The following is a 20,547-nucleotide window of genomic DNA, read 5'->3' on the forward strand; positions in this document are numbered from 1 at the left end:
GTGGGCGTGTTGTTGATGTTTCAAACAAAAGACGGACAAAAAACGGAGAAAAACTAAAATAATATAAATATCTCAGGATTGCAAAAGAGAAGCGATTCACGTAGAAGACGCAGATGAAGACGTCTACTCTGAAACAGAGATATTCATAAGCTTTTGGGGATAAGAACCGACGCACGATTTGATGAAATAAAGACGTGATTTCCGCAGCAGAGTTTATACAACATGTCCGGCCTCCTGCTGCTCTGCCCAGCCACCACCCAGCCACCACCCCTTGGCTCTGGACATTTTCCTGTTGCTGTTAATGGTAAAAAGGGATTTTCTTTTAATAAAATCTCCACATTAGACTGGTGTCCTGTGAGAATGAAACCATTTCAGATTTGAGACTTGAGAAAACAACTTTTGGAGTCACACAGCAGCAACTTGTGCCCTGAGCTTACTACAACTGAATTCATGAAACTTTGGAGAGACCAGAGGAAAATTAAAAACTCTTGTGTGGTGAGATAGTTGACGGACTGACATAATCTGACAGACATATCACTGAGGAAATATTCAGCTCCAGTCCTAACACAACAATGTCAATTCAACACCGCTACAGGAGCCAAGTCCCGAGTTAGGATCAGCTGCTGTCGACAATTGAAGGCCTCCAGCATGGCAGCCAGAAGGTGCGTTTCATCACCTGAAAGGAGTCTTTTCAAAACCTCTCTGAGATTCAACAGATTCTTTTTAAAAAGGAACATCCAACCCACCATCCCAGAAGCATCCTGAAAAACAGACAGAGACTCCTGCTTTGTAGCTGCTGCGGGCTGCGTTCCTGTTCTTTCTCCACATAACTCATATTAGTGTCAGTATTTCTAAGTATTTCCCGTTGAGAGTTTGCTTAGTTGCGAGTCAGTAATTCATCTCAGAGAATCTGAAGCTGTGGAGCAGCAGCAAACCGCAGCTCTGCTCTGCTCTGCTCACATTTGAGAGAATATGATTAAGATTTTGCTCACGAGTGATTCATAATTTCACCGCCCGATCATCAGCTATTGATCAGAGTGTTAATTTGTATGACCTGTGCAATTCAGTGATTAACTGATGAGGCAGCAGGTTTCACTGCATAACTAATGTCCACATCTAAGCTATGTTTACTAAGTGCTTCAGCTACTCCTATATGGACGAGTGTGAAGCTAGATTTGCATAGAAACTCTTTTCAGGTTTCGTGCTGACTGATGGTCACTAGAGTAACAGCATGAGGGGACACTCTCGGTGTAGTCACTGGTCAGCCTGCGCTCAGCGTGAGCCCTGAGTCGTGGTCATTCCTCCGACAGAGTCATAAACATGCAGGTGTGTGTGTGTGTGTGTGTGTGTGTGTTTGAGAAGTGTTGTGTTGTGCCCTCACACCTCGATTCTATTGACTCGAGCCTCCGTGTGAACTGACGACACAAACTCACACACGTAACAAGGCAATATCTATGGGAGATTCCAAGTTAGTGTGTGAATTGGATAGACTCAGGTATCCTCTCGGTCCACTCTGTGTGTATATGCTTTACAAATCGGACAGCAGGGAGACAAAAGTGTGTGTGTATTTGGTCAAAATGGGAAAAGAGTAGTAGGGAGTGTTTGTAGAGGTTGTAGACATGTTATGTGTTATTTTGCATTCTGATGGGTTTTTCTTTTCAGTCGTGTGAGGGGATTTACTTACAGCCTCTCCAGCAGCCTGAGGTCTTGAAAGGCTCCTCTCTCCACGACGGTGATTTGGTTGTCCTCCAGATGACTAAAGTGACAGACACAAAAAGGACAGAAAGAAAAACACAGCCAGGATTAATTCAAAGACAAAAACTTGAATGGCAGTCGGTAGAGGACATGCACCTCCGCCAACTGTCCCCTTCAATTAAATTAAGATGCGACAAATGGCAAACATTCATAGATATCATCCCCCTCAATATCTCTGATTGTTTTCAGCCATGTAGATCTGTGAATCACTCCCTGGGAAAATGTCAAAAAACGTAAATTTTGAAATATTACAGAACGGAAAAAAGATATTCCTGGATCCATCCCTTTGTCCGGATGGGAATAAAAAAAATGATAGGCTCTTTATTGGCCCATGATTGGCTGACAAACAAACCTAAGTGGTGCTGGGGATAAATCTGAGTCAAGACAATATAGAAATCATTTGTTTAAAATGTCAGGTTAAAATATCACATTGAGGGACAACCATGTCGTTGGGAATATCTTCCCACAGCCAGTTTCCCCAGTTGACCTGCAGGTTCTCACCAGAGGGAGAAACACCAGATAAATCTTGTTTTCTGGCCGATGCAAACAGCGAAATTAGCTGCTTGCCAGAAACAGACATTTCAAACATGAAGAGAGACACTTGCGCTTTTTAAAAACGGTTGTATAAACAACTAATCAGTGTGCTGAACAAATGAATGTGGCGTGAAGCTAAAGTTTAAGACAAGCAGAGTTTCACAAATGTCCCAGTGCAGCCAGCCAAAACAAACAATTCACCACCCGTTCCTCTTCTACCCCTCGATGGATAACGTCTCCATTTCTCCTGTGCCTTTCCAGTGGAGATCCAAATGTAACGTATATTCCTCTCGTTCCCTTTCAGCTCTCTCTCTCTGTGTGCTGTAATGTTTTTAGGGCAACCTAAGGTTTTCCAGATGGGGCAGAGAATGGGAGAGAGAACATCTCAGCAGATATGTGTTTATACTTTCTGTCTGAGGATGTTAAGAGTGACATCTCCGGAGAGGGAGGAGGAGATCGATGGAGGAGAGAGGTTGAAGTGAGAGGAGGAGGCGGAGAGAGAGAGAGAGAGAGAGAGAGAGAGAGAGAGAGAGAGAGAGAGAGAGAGAGAGAGAGAGAGAGAGAGAGATGCAAAAATTAAGAATCCGAGAATGACAGGATGGATTGAGTGAGAGAGAAAAAAGAAAGACGGAGCCAAATATGACTAAAGGAGACATATCAGAGAGAAGACACTGTCTGGCTTGCTATGCTGAGTCTGAATTGTTTTGGCATGAGCTTAATTCCTTTAGATATTCTTTCAAAAGAAATGTTTAGACATGGACTTGAATAACAGACATTAATTCATGGTCTGTCATACCTCTTTACACAAACACACACACACAAACAATCTGTTGGACAAAACATAAACTTGGCTGAAAGATTACAGCCTCAAAAACAAACACAAACATATTCATGGCTAAGCCCTGTTATAGGCACAGGCAAAGATGCACGCAAACTTTTAATGATCTTAATTCAAAGAGGCATTAGACAGTTTTTATTTAAAAGAAATTAAACTGGTGATAACATTTTCAATGAAGCAAATATTCTTGGTAAACTTCAAACCTTTTGATATGCAGGACAACTATTCCAGAGTATAACAACTTCTAATTTTGTTTATTTCCCTATTAATTACTCTGGTGAACAACAAGAAGCTCATTTGCCTTTTCTTTCCATTTTTCTCTTTTGTTTGTATTAACAAGAAGCAGGAAATATTATAGCTTGGTGCATAATTACAGGAGGAAATTAGCTTTTGTCTTTCAAAAATCACCACCAATATTTAGAGAAATATTGTTAGAAATGGAATTAATCAACAGTATACTTGATCCACAAAAACAAACACAGTTATGCTCTGGTAGCAAGCAAACCCAAACACACACAAAACCACTCAACATGTGCTCAGCCCTGACTCCAGCCCATCAGTCATAATTCCCAGTCCAGCCAGCATTAATCCATCATGTTTATTTCAGCTTAGCTGCATTTTCTCCAAACCGATAGAAAAAGCTAAATCAGGACATGACTCTGAGTTACTATCAGAGTTTATTTGTCCAAATGAGGGATCAACCACATGCTGGCGTAGGAAAAGTTTTTAAAAGGAAGAGGGAATCATAAGCCAAACACATGGTGCTGTGGGCCGAGGCAGGCATATTGTTCAGATGAGGTACTGTTTTTTTTATTGGGCTGTATCAGGCATTAGTCATCAGCAGAGATGGAGAAAAGAGGGAGAACATACTGATTTCATGTGTGTGGGGCCTGGTGTGTCTAATAACTCCTCCATTCAACCGTATAAGCAAGTCTTAGAAACCATTATAAAAAGCACAATGATGTCATGCTACCTTGTGGCAAACTCAGCTCTTCTCTCTGAAGGAAACAAGGGGAATCCTTCAGGGAACGGTAACGTCACTTGTTTGCGCACAACGGGTGAAACCACAGAAATTCTCCCCGGCCAAATGTTCAATATCAAGCAGGAGTTTTCACCTACATCGCAAATTTGTTTGGAATTACTCAATTTCTCCACAATCTGGAAGACATCTTGCAAGGTAGGGCTGCCAAAGATATTATGGTACAGTTAGTACTGCACATGGAGGATCAAGGAGAGACGAGCTGAGATCACAGCGCAAAGATCTGAACCTCTCACACTCGCATCAAACAGACTGCTGAATGGATTGTGAAGGAATAGATGTTTAATCAGATTACAGCAGGTAATCTGGTTGAGATGTTGAGATGAAGTTAGGATTCTAAATGTGAGAATCTACAACACCAACAAATAAGCAATGTTATCTATGATTATTAGATGTATAACAGGTTGAAAGTACAATTGATGTTGAATTATTTATGTATTCCCTTTTTCCTGCACGTGTCTTCCCTTAATCCTATTTTTAAAACATATTCTGTATATCTTGAAAGGAGATGTATGTGTTTGTAAATCAAAGGGTGTCTTGTAATCCCAAGAGGGGATTGCTCAAATGCATTGTGATAAAGAAATATAACTAAATATGTATGTAGGCATAATATAATGATGTTGTATGTGTACTGTAAGTTATCGTTTTGGTTGAGAGGTTGAATGTATGCCAGTTCACCATGGCAGCCATGACTTTGAAGAGGAGTAAGTATGAATAAGGTGGTATTCCCATGAATGGATGGATGGATAATTTGGGAATAATTACAAGCTTGTATGTGGGCATAGGCGTCAAGCAAAGCTTTTTTGTGCAGCTATTGGCTTTTCATGGAAAGTAGATAGATGCATTTAACTACATGCTAACTTTTCCCATGGGATGTATGTGTTTGTGTGTGTGTGTGTGGGGGGGGGGGGGGGGGGAGAGATCGAGACACTTGCTTGAGAGTGTGAGAAAAAGAGTGTTAGAAGAAGAGCTGGAGAGAGTGAAGAGGCGGGTGATAAAGTAAAAGTTAGGGTCAAGGCTACACTGCTTTTGTTCATCAGTTGATAACCACAGTGTGTGGTGTGTGTGTGTGTGTGTGTGTGTGTGTGTGTGTGTGTGTGTGTGTCTGTGGTTGAGTGTGTACTTTCTCAGACTCCTCTCTTTCCCAAGCCATCTCCTTCTCATTTCTCTAACAGATTTGGAGTGGGGAAATGTCACAGCAGTTTATCACCGACCACATGAAACAGGCTGCCGGCCCACCACACACAAACACACTCTCACTCAGACACACACTAACACACACAGCCTCTTTTCTGGTCCTTGTCATCCTGTCTTAAGTACACAGGATGCACTTAAACGTCTCCTGGTCTAATTCCTTGTTGTGCTGAAATACACACAAATTGATTAAACATGAAAGATTGACTAACGTAAATTCACTACGGCCCTCACAAGTATATAGTTGATGTTAAACAAATACACCAACACAGGCAAAAACACACACATGCATAAACGTACGTCCACTCCTTCAGTGTAGTTTGTGATGGGAGTGTATTTTTATCTGCCCGGTCTGGTTAAAACAGAATGAGGAGGGACGCTGCATGCAGCCAACAGTGATTATAGTTATTACAGGCCTCACTCACACACATATACACACACACGCACACACACAGAGACAGACACACACAAACACAGATTTGAGCCACTTCAGTTAGAAGAGCTGCAGAGCCCTTGAAGTCATTAGGACAGCTGAGAGGACAAGAGGAGTCATGCTCCACAGAGTGCAGCCGTTTAAATCTGATGAGTGTGACAAGCTGGAGAAACATTAGTGACGACTTTTCAGATGATTGGCGTCTTCTATTAGAAAGACACAAAAGTGTAAAACATAGCAGCCTCATGATAAAAATGTCCAATGAGAAGTTTATGGTCACCTGCAAGTTTAGACTGCAGTCAATGAAGCAAACTTTGAGGGTAGTTTCAACTTGAGATTGACCTGTCAGTCGGAATCACTGCATCACCTTAGTTCAGGTTGGACACTTTGTGGTAAGTACGTACAGAAGGAACATTCACATTGAGCTAAAAGGCTTTCAATGTAAATATGTGGTGGGCCGGGACACATTTTTCTGTCTAAACCTGTCTGAGCCCAAGAGAGAACTAACTGAACCGACCCCTACCCAATGTGCCTGTGTCTAATTAGCTCTCTCTGGTGTTTCCCTAATTTGCAAAACATGAAAAACTCTGCACAATCCAACTATTGTTCAGCGACTCATGGGAGACAATAATGAACTCAACTTTTTCACCAGCTTCGGATCATCTGCATATCATCATAGACCCCCACTAGTCTCACATCTTGTTGTTATGTTGCTTGTTTAACCAATGGGGGTCTCGCTGCTTGTTCCTGGCACCTCAGCTCACGATAAGTCTATTATTTAACCTCGTAAATATTCAGTAATTACGACATTCGACTCCTCGGATAAGAACTGAACTCCCTCATTAGGATGGGAAACAGTATTTTATAGAGACGTGTTCCCCCTATAGCCATATACAGGCCCATTAGGTAAATATAGCATTTGTGTAATTACTCCAGCATGGAAGCCTTTTTGTTAATGGGACTCCTTGCAAAGCAGCAAATACAACTAACAACAAGGAGAAATAGAGGAGAATAGGCACATAAAAGACCTGGTGGAGCCTTATTCCAACCAACCTCATGCCTATTGACAAAATAAGCTGTTTGTCAGCACTGTATACGTACGCCATCTGAATCCAAGAGCAACTTTTTCCGATTTCTCAACTCTGTGGCAAACTCGGTGGTTTGGGCGACTAAAACTTGGTTAAGTTGAGGACAGACTGAATTAGTGAACCACAACAAAATGTTTATTTTCAGCAGAGGATGGGACACAAATCTTGATCTCCAGAATTTGGGAACACACCATCAATTACCACTCAAGACTTTTTCCAACAACATGAGTTGGTTTTCTCTCCCTCATTTCTTTAACTGCATTGAATAGTACAATAGACAGTGATCACAAAGACGTGAGGGTGTCTAAGGTTACCTGTTTATCTTTTTGTTAGGACATTTGACGAAGGCCATTTGAAGCCATCAAAAAGTTTGAAGAGCAGTTTTAGTTATGTAAATTGTTTCTGTTAGAAACAATGAGCCCAAACAAATCAAATATAAATTTTTGTGCTTAAGTGGAACGAACAAGTATTCTAACAAAACACATTTCCCATGTCACATTGAAAAAAAGCTTTATATAACAATAAAACAGTTTTTGCTGACAAAAAAATGATTTGATGTAAACTTGTTGAACTACCTTGACATTTGACACCACAAAATGTTGAAATAAACAAATAAAGAATCAAACTTACAGAATCCTAAGGTTCTTGAGGCCAGAGAAGTCCACTTTGGTGATTCTCGTGATGTTGTTCCTGTTCAGATCCCTACACAAAGAAACACAGAGGTTAGAGGTCAGATGAATTCAACTATATCAACTTAATACAACACAATTTATTATAAATGCATATATTGTCTTTGTAAAAATTATTAAAAAAGCTAATACACATTTCCGGGCACCCACTTATTGCGTGTTTGTGTCTGCATGTGTGTGCCTGTGTGTGTTCTCGCTCGGTCAAATTGTTGAATGTGGCAGTTGGACAAAGAGTGAGAATGCCCCTCAGCAAATGAGCCCACACACACTTACACACAAACACAAATAAACACACACCCAAAACATACTAATACTCCCACTGCACAGGCACCAGGACACACACACACACACACACACACACACGCACACACACACACACACACATATATACACACACACACACACACACACACACACACACTTCTGCTGTGATTTATTGTGAAGCAAAGTTTCCAAATAAAAAAAAGTGTGATGAAATTATTTTCTCTTTCCATCATCAGAGTTTAAAAGCTTATCGTGTTTCCTGGCTGTCATTCAATCTGTTTTAACTGTGAACGCACAATGTATACATACTGCAATATGAACTGACTGCCTGAGTGTGTATAGACTGGTTCCCTTTATACAGCCATGCTGTTTATTGAAACGCTGTCGCACTGAAGGAATTAGGGCAGGGGGAAAAAACACACACACACACACACAAGAGAACACAGACAAACAACCGACACAATTTTCTCTCTTATTTCACACACAAACTCTCCATAAGCTTTCACTTGCCCTCGCTCGCTCACAGACACACTCACACATACACATAAACAGAGTCTGGTTTTGCCAAGGCAGCCTCGTGTGTTTTTCATAATACACCTAAACATTTATAAATCTGATTTAAGACCATATTAGGTTTCAAAAGGCTTCCACAAGCTGCCATGGCAAGGACCGCTAATAAGAGCCATACCCAGGCCTGAGACAGGGAGGGCTGATGCAGGCGAGGGCAGAGCTTCCCAAAGCCAGAATGTGGTGCACAGTCCCCCAGGGGTCCATGAAAGGGCTCAAGGATTAATGAGCGGTTACAATAGCTCAACTGAAACAATGGGGGGTAACATACAATAATCAAAGACCTGATGAGATAACAGCAACTGAGGAACGTTGAAGACAAATTTTTTTGGGGGTTACTTGTCGAGTAGTGTACTTAGTGACAGGCTCATGGATTCCTCTGGTCCTTAAAGGATCAATTTAGTTTCATCAAGCTCATTGTTTTGGATTAGCAGCTCGTAACTTTTTTGTTTTGGTTCACTCTCATCAGTCGCACATCCAGACAAGCAAGGCAACAAAAAAGTGTGATAAAGTTAGCGACTACCTGGTGAAGAGTGAAGCATTGAGCAGCCAAAGAGGTACCTTTCCCTCAGAGGCTGGATGAGACCAAAACAGAGCTAAAAGAAGGGTGAATAGTTGGATTTACACTATTGTTGTCCCGTGTCTGTGAGTTATGTGTTCGACAACATGAAAACACTTAAAAATCACAAAGAGAAGTTATTCATTCATCTTTATGGTCCATTCAAGAGACCAGATGTGTTTTCGACAGCGAGTCACTCCAGCATCATCCAAACTAGATGCTGCTGGTTCTTGTCACTGGTTTTCAGTGTGTGTGTGATTGTGAAACAGTTTGATGAGCCTTCAAGGATGTGATGAAAATATCAATACAGCTTTGACTTGAGGAACGAGGTGCTTCCATGGTTTTTTCCCCCGCTTGTTGATGTGTGATTTCATGTTTACATTTACTTTAGTGGACTCTACAGCAGCATCCAATCTGAGCATTTCTGTTCCCCATCCCTCGACCTCTATCCATTCTCTCCTCCCTGTTACCCCTCTGTTATCTATCACTTCTTATCTTTTCACATTTGGCAACAATCTTCCAGCTTTTCTTTTTTCCCCCTCTCCCTCCATTAATCTATCTTCAATCTCTCCTTTCTCAGGTCACTGCTCTTTAATGTCAATCTGTCAGTCCTTCACAGCCAGCATCAACCTGGGTTCCCAGCCTTCCTCTCAACTTTTTCTTTCTAATCTCCCCTCTTTCACTGTCACCCCTTCTCTCAATCTCTCATGTCTTATCTTTCACTGTTTCACAGTTGACTAAACACTTTTTCTTTGCTTTCCTCTGTTTTTTTCTCCCCATCTAATCGCTTAGCTTTTATCTCAATCTCTCACTCTTTTTACAGTCGGCTATATTTTTCCTTCCCCTCTCTTTTTTTCTCCCCCTGCTTCTCTAATCTCTCCATCCTTATCTCCATCTTTCTCTTGTTCACAGTGGAAACTTCTGCTCTCACCAGGGAAACCGCTCTGTGGTCAAACAAACAGTGAGGACACAGGGCCAGGTGGAGAGCGACGCCATCGCCCCCATCTAAAATCATGACCTAAAATCCGAACAAAGTCAGTCCCGCTGAATAGGATTGAATGATACTAGCTGTAATAACGAAAGTAAGAAATTCTCAAGATAAAAATCACATGCTACATACACTAATATAACAGGAGCTAATACACCAACTCTCACCACTGTAAAAAATTAGATACGCTCCAGTTGTCCTGTACTGCAACTGGCAAGTATACAGTTTTAGTGCAGCTAGAGCTACATAAAATATCAGAAGTTTGGTAATATTTCATTATTCCAACACTAGATGATAAGAGAAGATCTCTGTTTTTCAGATCATGAGCCAGGCCATACAACGACAGTAATCATCACTTCGTACATGTCACCAGTTGTTATCGTTAAATACTGAAAGTGCAGGCATTGGTATCAGGAAGAGAAAAATGCCATCGGAACATCTGAACCTCAAGCAGTAAGAGTTTGTGCAGTAAGATGAGGACAGATGCTTGTCTGGAAGGTACTTGCTCTTCGTGGGAACTGTTGAGCTTCTCTATAATTTTTAAAGGTCTCAAAGTGCCTTGAGAACCTTTCTGAAATGATTTGCTGCAATACAAATAGAATTGAATTGAATAGAAAGGCCTCGTGATGCAAAACTAGAGCTAATGGAGGATATGAATGATGTGGGCCCGAGTGTTTTATGCACCTGGTCTGCTGAAGCTCCAGATCCACCCCGCCCAGCAGTAAACTTTGACTCAGCTTTAAATTTAACTGACCAGCTGGCAGTCAGACAACTAACGAGAGGCTTTAGCACTAAAGCCTTCACCAGTGTTTGTTTCCGTCACCGGCAGGAGAGAGGCGCATGTGTGTTTGCTACAAAGGGATAAGACAAGAATGCAAACAACAGGTGTTCATGGAATTAATATATACCATACAACAAACACACAGCTCCCCACCACATCACATCCCAGACCACTGAAACCAGTGAACCCTATAGTCTGGCTGCCTTGGGCCAGCAAACTAACTGACAATACACACAGTGTAGGTAAAGGTATGTGGAAAGATAAATGTGTCTCCTGTGACGACTTGGGTTTGGATTTAAGCCCCCCCCCCCCCCCCCCCCCCCCGGAGTGTATGCAAATAATCAAGTACGCCCTTGTGTTTGCAAAGACGGAATTGTGTTTTACCACCCAGTCTGTGTTGTAAGTGTAATGTCGGCATGAGCGAGAAAGAGACAGTGAGCATACAGAGTCAGGAGGGACTAAAGGAATGAAAGTGCCACTCTTGAAGCGGTGGCCTCAAACCAATCAACGTATGAGCACGGAGAAATGTAAAAATATATTTGATTCCTTGTAAAACTGCGGCAGATCAGACGACATCAGATGAGGAGGCGGTCCTTCATATGTGGCTCAGGACAAATTTGTGTTCACACAGCGAAACAAGTTGGAGGTGGTCTGAGTGATTGGATCTCAAGATGCATCTAGGATTCATTTGTGTGCATTCAGACCTGAACTTAGTGCTGACCCCTTAGGATCAGATCACTCAGGGTGCATGTGAATACCAGGTCTGAATGGGGTCAAAGGCTGAAGAGTTCAATGAATCAGAAGTTGGACTCGACCCTTGAGGAAACCATGACCCCTTAGTGCAAAAAACATGAATCAAAATGTTTGGTAAGTCAGGTCACACGCCGGTCAATTGTGTTTCTCTTCCTCTACTCGTGCAACTATCTCCATCAGTCTGGTTGGTACGTTTTCTTGACCTTTGACCTCTGTTTTCCTCTATCTGGGAGAACAATGAGGAATAACGATTAAGTACTGCAAACTGTTTCCTCTCTTTGTTCTGGCTCTGTCTATCTGTCTCTGACACGGCGACATTTCCTCTTTTCACTTTTTCTCTCAGTGTATCATTGCACTGCATCCTTATCTCTCTATCCCTCCATCCTTTCCCTTTCATCCCCGGTTGTTCTCCGCCTCACGCCTCGTTTCCAAATGCGTTCGCTTCCTGTGCTAATCTCCTGTTATTTTCCACAACGGTCTTGTACCTCTTCACGTTCTCATTCCTCCTTTCTTGCTCTCCAAACTTCTCTCTCTTTCTCTCTCTCTCTTAGATAGGTATGCTCAATTTCGCTCTCTAAGTCTCCCAGTTACACAAGGAATCCTAATTGCCTTCTTCCTTTTCCTCTACAGATCAACTGTGTCGGTCACAGTAACACTGGGCAAAGCATCAAGCTACTTCAAACTTAGCCTTGGGTATTGCTGCACTTCAAATGTTTGAATATGACATTTAGCAGAAACTTTTCACACAACCTCAATCCCAGTAATGTAATCTCACTTGATATTAACCATGAAGGGCAAAAGTAATGTTATTGCAAAACTTTTTGATCAATCAGGACTGAGAGCAGCTTATTGCAGCCAAACCAGTGAGTAAAGTATTGTGTTGTTGCTAAATACATATGAATGGTTAGAATATATTCTTAACTGTGCATGGTTGAATAAACATAAGAGATAAAGCTGCATAATTTGCCCTCTGAGAAATGCAGTCTCTGCTCAGAGCTATTTGTCACAGCGGTGTTATTTCTAAATGACAAAGATTCAGCCACATTTCATCGGGGACATCAGCCACATTCAACATGTGCTCCTACTTTCTCCCTCAGCAAAGTGCAATGCAGCAGAACAGCAGGGTAAGGAAATGACTAAATGAATAAAGACAAACCGACTGATGATCCAATCGTGGTTTACAATTGTCTATTGCCGTCTACCGCCAATAAAAATAATTGTTCTAAGAGTGTGTACCGCAACCTGACATTTATTATTTGTTGGGAGTTGTTGATTGCAAGCTAAAAACAGAAGCCCTGCATTTCTGTTGTCCAAAGATGATGTGCCAGCACCATCATATGTTTTGTGCCATAAACATTAAAAGAAAAACCATGAGAATATTAGAATCTAAATTCCAAGAACTATGATTCTCATTTTCTCCGAAAGAGTGCTGCCTTGACATGAGCTCGACCAAATTTACTAAATGAACAAAAAAGTCTGTGCAAGTTGAAGATTATTCAACTTGAGGAAGATATTCATGCTTCGACAAAGGTTTTGTAAATCTACTTCATAAACCGATGGAGGCGAGAAAGAAGATGAGCTCTGAGTTTAGTAAAAGCTTGAGTTGAACACACACGCGTAGACTAACACACACATTCAGTGAGTGTGTCTTAATATCTGCATGTTCAGAGATAAGAGACATGGTGGAGGTAACAATGTCAGTCAAGCTGTAGCAACCACTAGTGTTGCTATAGAAACTAGATGTTCAAATGGAGCTAACAGCTGGATTGTGGCACAGCAGAAATATTAAACATTAAAATGTATGTGCGTGTCTTGAATGTATAAAGTTGTATTATTTAAGCACTCGAATGTACGACCTCTATAAATGATTGTGTAACATGGACGTCATACATTTTAAAAGGCAGAACGATGTAATGCTGGAAAGCATCACAAAGAATGACAGTTACAATCCCTGTCTCTGTTTGCGCACCATATATTGTCTACAAGAGTTTACATGAGTCTTCAAGTTTTGGAAAATTTGGGAGGTTTGTGGAACATTTGTTCTCCTGAGCAACCATTTACTGCTGTTTTGGATTTCTGTCATCGTGACACTAATAGGTAGTGAACTCACCGCTATTACAAATCTGCTCTCTGGGATACACAGCAATCATCACTGGGAGATTTTGTCTTTCACATCAAACACAGACACACACACACACACGGCATTTGAACACAAGAACAAGCGAATAGAGGCACACTCACACAGAGGTCCAGGGTTGAACCTACAGACCTTTGAGGACACCAGGGTCATGCTCTTTAAAATTGTGCATGACAGGATATTGAATGGCTCATACCAGTACTTTGCAGATATTATTAATTTTACCGGCCGCATTACGTAAAAGAATTCAGTGGATCACCATCAGGTTTATATAGTCAAAGCTTGAAATACCAGAATGGCCCTCGAGTGCAGGCCTAGCATTCCCCTTATCAAACCATATTTAGGAATTGTATATGTCAATATCGTTTCAAATAAATGCAGTCAATTGCAGTGATACAGAAAGTGATTTGATTTATTCCTTGATACTACCCTTAATCCAGCTCCAAAACAAAAGCTATTGGTTTTTTACTTCTCCCATATCCTATCCTTCCACCAAATTTCATGAAAATCCATTGAGTGGTTTTTGCATAAACAATGAGGCCATTTTTACAAATAACAACAAGCAGGCTACGGCATCTGAAAAGAGCTTTGCAAACATCAGTGTGTTTTATGACCGTTTACAAACAACTGGTTCCTTTGTGTGTTTACTGGGATTGACTCTCTCTGTAGCTCAGATGGTCTCCACCTCAACCCGGCTTGTGTCTGCTTCATTTCTCAAGTCTTTTTGATTCTTCATGCGTCACGATGATCGTCATCAATCACTGTTGGTTTCTCTTCTACATGTTTCCAATTATCAAGCTTCATATTACTGAGGCTTCAATATCGGTCAACAGCAGGATTTACAGTGCGAATGGCGAATGAAGGGAAACTGTTTTGCTCTTGTGATGAGTTTGCTGTTGCGACCACCGACACACTGACCCCACTGTTGGAGATAGTTTCTTGTGTAGGCTCTGCGTTCTTCCCCGAAACATTCTGACACTTGACATTTAACATTTTCTCTGGCCGGTGTTGCTCACCCCACATTTGTCCCTGTGGGTTGAAAATCTCTCTCCGTTTGTACAAATAAGGTGCCGGCTTGTTGGAGACCTCTGCAATGTCTAGAATGCTAACAAATGCAAAAAGAAACTAAACAAAGGGAGGAAGAAAACTTTATTCCCAAAAATAGAGATAAAAGGAAAGAGGAGAGGAGCAACGAAGAGGAGGTGCAGAGACACTGATGATAAAGGAGCTATTAGTCTGTAGCAGACACTCATTTTCAATTTGTGCAAAGGAATTATGTGCACAACAGGTCCCTCCATCTCATCTGCACTTAAATACTTGTCTTTAACTTAAGCTCCGTCTTTCCAACTCACTTTTTGCTCTTTCTTACCCTTTGTAGATCTGTTTCTCTATTTTACCGTCTATATTTCAGCTTTAAATCCATCTTCATCCCCTTATCATCAATCTTAGTTGATCTCAGTCTGTAAAATCACTTGTTAATGCCCCTTTCACAACTGATCGGGTTTTGTGAAAATCAGGAGGAGTAATGTGTCTTCTCTTTTAGTATTGCTTTGTTTTCTGTCTGTCATAATTTATTCCTCTCGCCGCCGTGGGTTCTATTCAACGTTAATGCGACTCAACCTCAGGAAATTCATAGTTTGGTGTTGCTGTTAACCACGCAGGCTTGACCACATTAGGGAGTCGCCTGCAGGCATAGTTTGGCTGAAAATTGGACTGAAAACAGCCAATTATGGTGAAAGTCACACTTTCATATTGCACACACATACTGTACTCCCTGCCAAATGCACGCAAATAAACATAAATATGTATCACGGAGGGGTGTGCAGAGAAACACACTGAGAAAAAGTCCCAGCAGAGTGGATATACTGTGTTGCTTTGGTGACAGTGGTCTAACAAAACGGTGGCATAGCTTGTTAACATCAAACGACTCCGAGCATATCGCGCGCGCGCACACACACACACTCACGCACACACACCCAGAGCGGTGATTTAGTCTGACACACACTCTGAAGTCCTCCGGTCTGATGGCTTCTGTTTTGGCAGAAAGTCAAAGAAGGTCATTCGTGACTCGAGGTAGTTTCTCTGTGACAGACACATACACACATACACACACACACACTCTCTCTCGTTAGATGTCAAATTTTCCATCTACAACCATTTGCGTCTTTAATCCAGCAAAAGCATTAGAATGTACTATGTGTGTATGTAAGCTTGAGCTTGCAGAAAGGCGTGAGCTTTACATATGTGGTTGCATGCATTAAACTTCCTATGTGCTTTCTTGCATATATTTTTGTTGAGTATATGAATGCACCTTTTTCACATGTGTGTGCTCTTGAACCATCTTTGTGAGGAGCCATTTTTAGACCTTGAGAGCGAGGTTATTTCTGCTACTTCAAAGAGCGTTTTGCAGGGTAAAAAAAAAACAGACAACCTGGGTCTTATTTTAGTAGTTTGGGTCATCAAATCATCATTCCTATCGGCAATCATAAAACAAGGCAAATGCCAAAAGCAACAGGCAATCAAGTCAAGTCTTAAGCGAACCCCCAGGTTAGCAAAACTTACTTTGAAGAGAAAATGAAGGCAAACTGTGAAATAATCACCGAAAGTGTTCCCTGCAAACATCCATCACAGTTAAGAGACCATCTACGCTGTCCAACTTTGACCTGGGATACTTGTACTTTTACACATACACATCTTTTCTGTGCAAAGAGGGAATAGAGGTTCACTCCCTTTAAATGTTTTAGATAATCTGGTTAACTGTTGGCTTGTCTACAGGTGATTCCAGGAGCAATGTTTTCAGATTGCTGCAATTCCTTTGATTGGCTTCACACTTGCATTGTGTATTATTAAGGGCCCAAGGAAATGCAGAGTGAAATTTGGAGCAATTTGGAAACAAAATACATCCAATATTAACAAACTGAATAAACGGTCAGCTGCATGAGACTTATCAACATAATGCGGGTATTTCTCCAGTTTGAGGGTTCTGCTTACTGAGTCAAGCTTTACTGAACTCTGAATAAACAGGTGAACAGCTCTTTGTGCAGTGACAGTCGAACAGCTTCAGGGTTCTGTGGACCGAGTCTGGCAGTCGGTCTTTACCTGCTACGGCTCAGTTCCTGCAGGTCACTTTTACGGTTTCAGAAAGAAAGCTGCAACCAGCATCACCACAGTCCAATGTGAACAGGCCCGAATGGCCACTGCACTGGTAAATTGAATGCATCATGTGAGTGAGGGAACGCTACAATCATGTATACATTCATGCATAGTTTTAAGTATGCGGTCACACGTCTGCATGTATGTGCATGTGATGTATGCCAGTGAGTATCTGCAGCATGTTGCCTTTTTGTGTGTGCCCATGTGAATGCCGTGTGTTTTGTCTGTGTATGTTTTAGTGTCGCATCCAGCTTGCATTCGTTTCCCAGAAGGGCAGTGCCCACTGTCGATGCCAGCTGGCTGCCACCCTGGCAGACTGAAAGTCATTATAGAGAAAGGTCAACTGCCCGCACATTGGAGAAATTTGGGGAAGAGAAGATCACCCACTGACCTAAAAAACTGGAGCCTAAATATTGGTTACCCTCACTTGGGCCATTTGGCATCAAATAACTGAATCCAACGGAGTTATAAGAACACAAAATTGTTACCAGGAGATGCCCACAGACGATAGGCGTGACATTAAGAGGCTGTTAGAAAATAGCAAGCTTACTGTGGTTTTTACTTATTAGTTTAGACTTGTCTGCTTTAGCAATAACACACGGCTGCTCCTCAAATGTATTACATCACCATCATACCCACGATAACAGTAAAAAAAAACAAAAAAACTCTTCTTTGAATGATGGCTTTTATTCAGCAGTTACCAAACCATGTGTGCTGACTGAAGCTTTCTTCAAAGTAGCGTATATATACAGAAATGCTGTGCGAAGAGAAAATACACAATTAGCTCCCTGGTTCCCACAAATGCTGGCGAAGCACCAACACAGCATGGTTAGCATTGGGATTGCCAAAACAGTTGGAATGCGTCTTTGAACTTATCAGACGTCTTTGGTGTGGTTATATACCCGTATGGACTCAAATTACGGTTAATAGGATTTTGAGCTTGTGAATTGCTGTTCACAAATAATTCCAAAGTAGATGTGAATCAGACTTTGTAAACCTGTATAATAAATCTGCACAAGATTCAAGTTTGTACGTGTCTGGAAAAGATTTCAATTTTTCAAAACGAGAGAAAGACTGAGAGAAGTGATTTGTGCAAAAGTAAAAGTTCTCAGACTGTGTGAAGCTGAAGGTACAAGCTCTTACACCTTATTGTACAAAAGCAAGTCTTTGTTTATTCATGCACACTTTCTTTCAACTTTTTACAACACATGTGCAAACTTCATCCAGATTTATTTCAAATGGTTTACGAAGGCTTTTATTTGTGAACATCACATAACAAGTTTAAAAGCGTATTGGCCCTAATTTGCGCACCATTTAACCAACAGAGTACTATTTGTAATGACTTCATGCAAATGCTCAGGCCACAACTGAAAGGAGCTGAGCCAAAACTGAAGCAAACGCCAGAGTTCCTCAGTGATTATAGATTGTTCTCGATCCAGTCAAATTACACTAAATTTAGGGGACGGGAACTATGTCAGCACAAATTAGCTGGTCTGCGACAAGCACAGGTTAGCAACGCACTATTCAAAGATCACAAAGACATAAACAAACACTCACACACACACACAGCTATCCTTGTGAGGATATTCCATTGACTTCCATTCATTGCAGACAGCCTGACCCTAACATTACCCCCAACCTTAACCAAGACCTCAGAAATGACGTGTTTCCTCATTAGGACGAGGTTTCGTACCCCATGAGGACTAGACTGATCGGGACAAGGTCAGTGTTTAAACTGAAAAATGCCCCACAGAGGTAGAAAACACACACACACACACACACACACAATCCAGTTCCACCATGGAATGCCATTTCAGAGCCGAGGGTGTTGTGGCGGTTAACAGCGTCCATTGACCAATCAACACCAAGCTTTGATAAGAGCCAGAAGCAGAGGCTAGAACGAGTGTGTCCATTCTACACAGAGAGACACACACTCGCTGAAGAATGTTCACATATACACACAAAAACACACACACACACGCACAGTGGCAGGATCCTACAGTGGTGTGCACCAGCGTAGGTTGGCACACTGAGGGGAAATGGGAACTTGATTGGACAGATGCTGTTGGCAAAACTTGAGGTGTGTGTGTGTGTGTGTGTGTTGAAGACAGAGTTGGTGGTCAGACAATGAGTGGTGGAGAGAGGTAGGGAAAGGATGCAGAAAGAAAGCGAGTATGAAGGAGGACAGAGGGAAGAGAAGGGAAAACGAAAAGTTGGTGGGTAAGTATGAGGAGTTTGTGAGAGGAAACAAAAGGAAAGAGAGGAAAAGCCAGATGAGGCTCGAGAAAGAAGAGAAGGTGTCGCTCGTAAGAAACTTGCCAAAACGCTCTCAACATGCCGTTAGTGAAGGAACGGAGCAATGGGCAGAGTTAGTTTGGGTGAAGTTGGCTCTGGAGGTTTGCTACTTCCAATAGTGAACTCATTCAACTGCAAACACAGACATGGGCACACACATCGTAGCCAGCAGAATAAGAATGAAATAACGCGATCAAAGCATCAATTTCCACACATTTTACAGCTGCTCGGGCAACGGTTAGGAATTTGCAGCTCCAAAAAAAAACACATTTGAGGGGTGTGCACGTGCGCGTGAGTGTGCATTCCCTGTAGGGCAGGTGTGAATTGGACCCGGGAGAGAAAAGCCGGCCCTGTTTTCCAATTCATTTTACCCAGCCTCGTCTGTAAGCCCCCCCCCCCCCCCACCCCCAAAATAACCCCTCCACTCAAATTAGATGCAAATGAGATCTCAAGTGGCTTCCCAAGGAGGACATTACAGAATTGACTGGCCTGAGGTAATCTGCGAGGCTGCCTGTGTGTATGTGTGTGAGCGTGTGATGAGTGAACAGTTGAGGCCACCAGTGTTTTTCTCTCATTAACCTTTTCCAAAATGCTCTGTTTACAATAGTGGAGAAAACGGGGCTTTAAGAGGGATTCGTTCTGCCGTTATCACAGGTTGGACTCTGGCTCTGAATGTTAAGCTCAGCCCTTCAGTTCCAACTGTAGCACCAGTGAACTGGAATCAAGTACAAGGAGTAATAGAGGGAGAAAGTAGGGACTACTTCTTAAGTTTAAATTCTCCCATTTCACTTCCTTCCATCCGTTCCATCAAAGGAAAAATCGACCAATGTATAAATTTGTCACTGTTTTGCAGCAGTTTATCCTGAAGTTATTTTATAGCTTTACCCGGTTTCCTGTGACCGGTGTCATGCACTAACTCAACAGTGATTCTCTACATTTGTTTTCAGTGACCTCCGTAGAATCTGTGTGAATTAAGCTTGATATGGTACATGTGGTTCGTGACTGATAAAGGGAGCAGCGGAGTAGTAGCCGAAAAAAGATTTTCCACTCAAGATAAGGGTGAAAGTCTTGTCCCTTACTCAAACACCACATGTTGTTTGGACTTGTTTCATTGGATTCTGGCGTTTTGAGACAACTGTGTCTCCTCCTCCTCGTCTCTATGGATTTCCCCCTCGTGCGAAACTCAATATTTCCAAATGAGACACAACTAAACAACAAAATTGTAGAACTGAGAAACACGTCAATGGCCTTCCCCAGTTTTCCATTCTCAATCAACATCAGCAAACAGAGTTGCGTGTATTTTGTTATTCTAAATATGAGTGCTGGGAAACATAGTAACAGCAACGTTATAATTATGGTCCAATAGTGACATTTTTATTTGACTCTCTTTTCACTAGGATTCGGGGGGCCATCACCAGAATCCATCCAAACTGGTTAAAGTGTCTTTTCGGAGCCATTTTTCACTGAAGTTGTGAGCATG

The 20,547-nt window shown here is 41.8% G+C and overlaps 1 protein-coding gene across 1 annotated transcript in view; it reads right to left on the bottom strand.

Moving 5' to 3' along the window:
- The window catches only part of slit3 (slit homolog 3 (Drosophila)), a 220,166-nt gene that overhangs the window by 198,030 nt on the left and 1,589 nt on the right, over positions 1 to 20,547 (bottom strand). The window contains exons 2-3 of the mRNA XM_053429489.1: positions 7,512 to 7,583; positions 1,685 to 1,756 (exon numbers count right to left, since the gene is read on the bottom strand). Of these exons, the coding sequence (XP_053285464.1) occupies positions 1,685 to 1,756; positions 7,512 to 7,583 (144 nt within the window). The remainder of the gene's footprint in view (positions 1 to 1,684; positions 1,757 to 7,511; positions 7,584 to 20,547) is intronic.

Source organism: Pleuronectes platessa, chromosome 8 (genome assembly GCF_947347685.1).
Source record: "Pleuronectes platessa chromosome 8, fPlePla1.1, whole genome shotgun sequence".
In the NCBI taxonomy this organism is placed as follows: Eukaryota; Metazoa; Chordata; class Actinopteri; order Pleuronectiformes; family Pleuronectidae; genus Pleuronectes; species Pleuronectes platessa.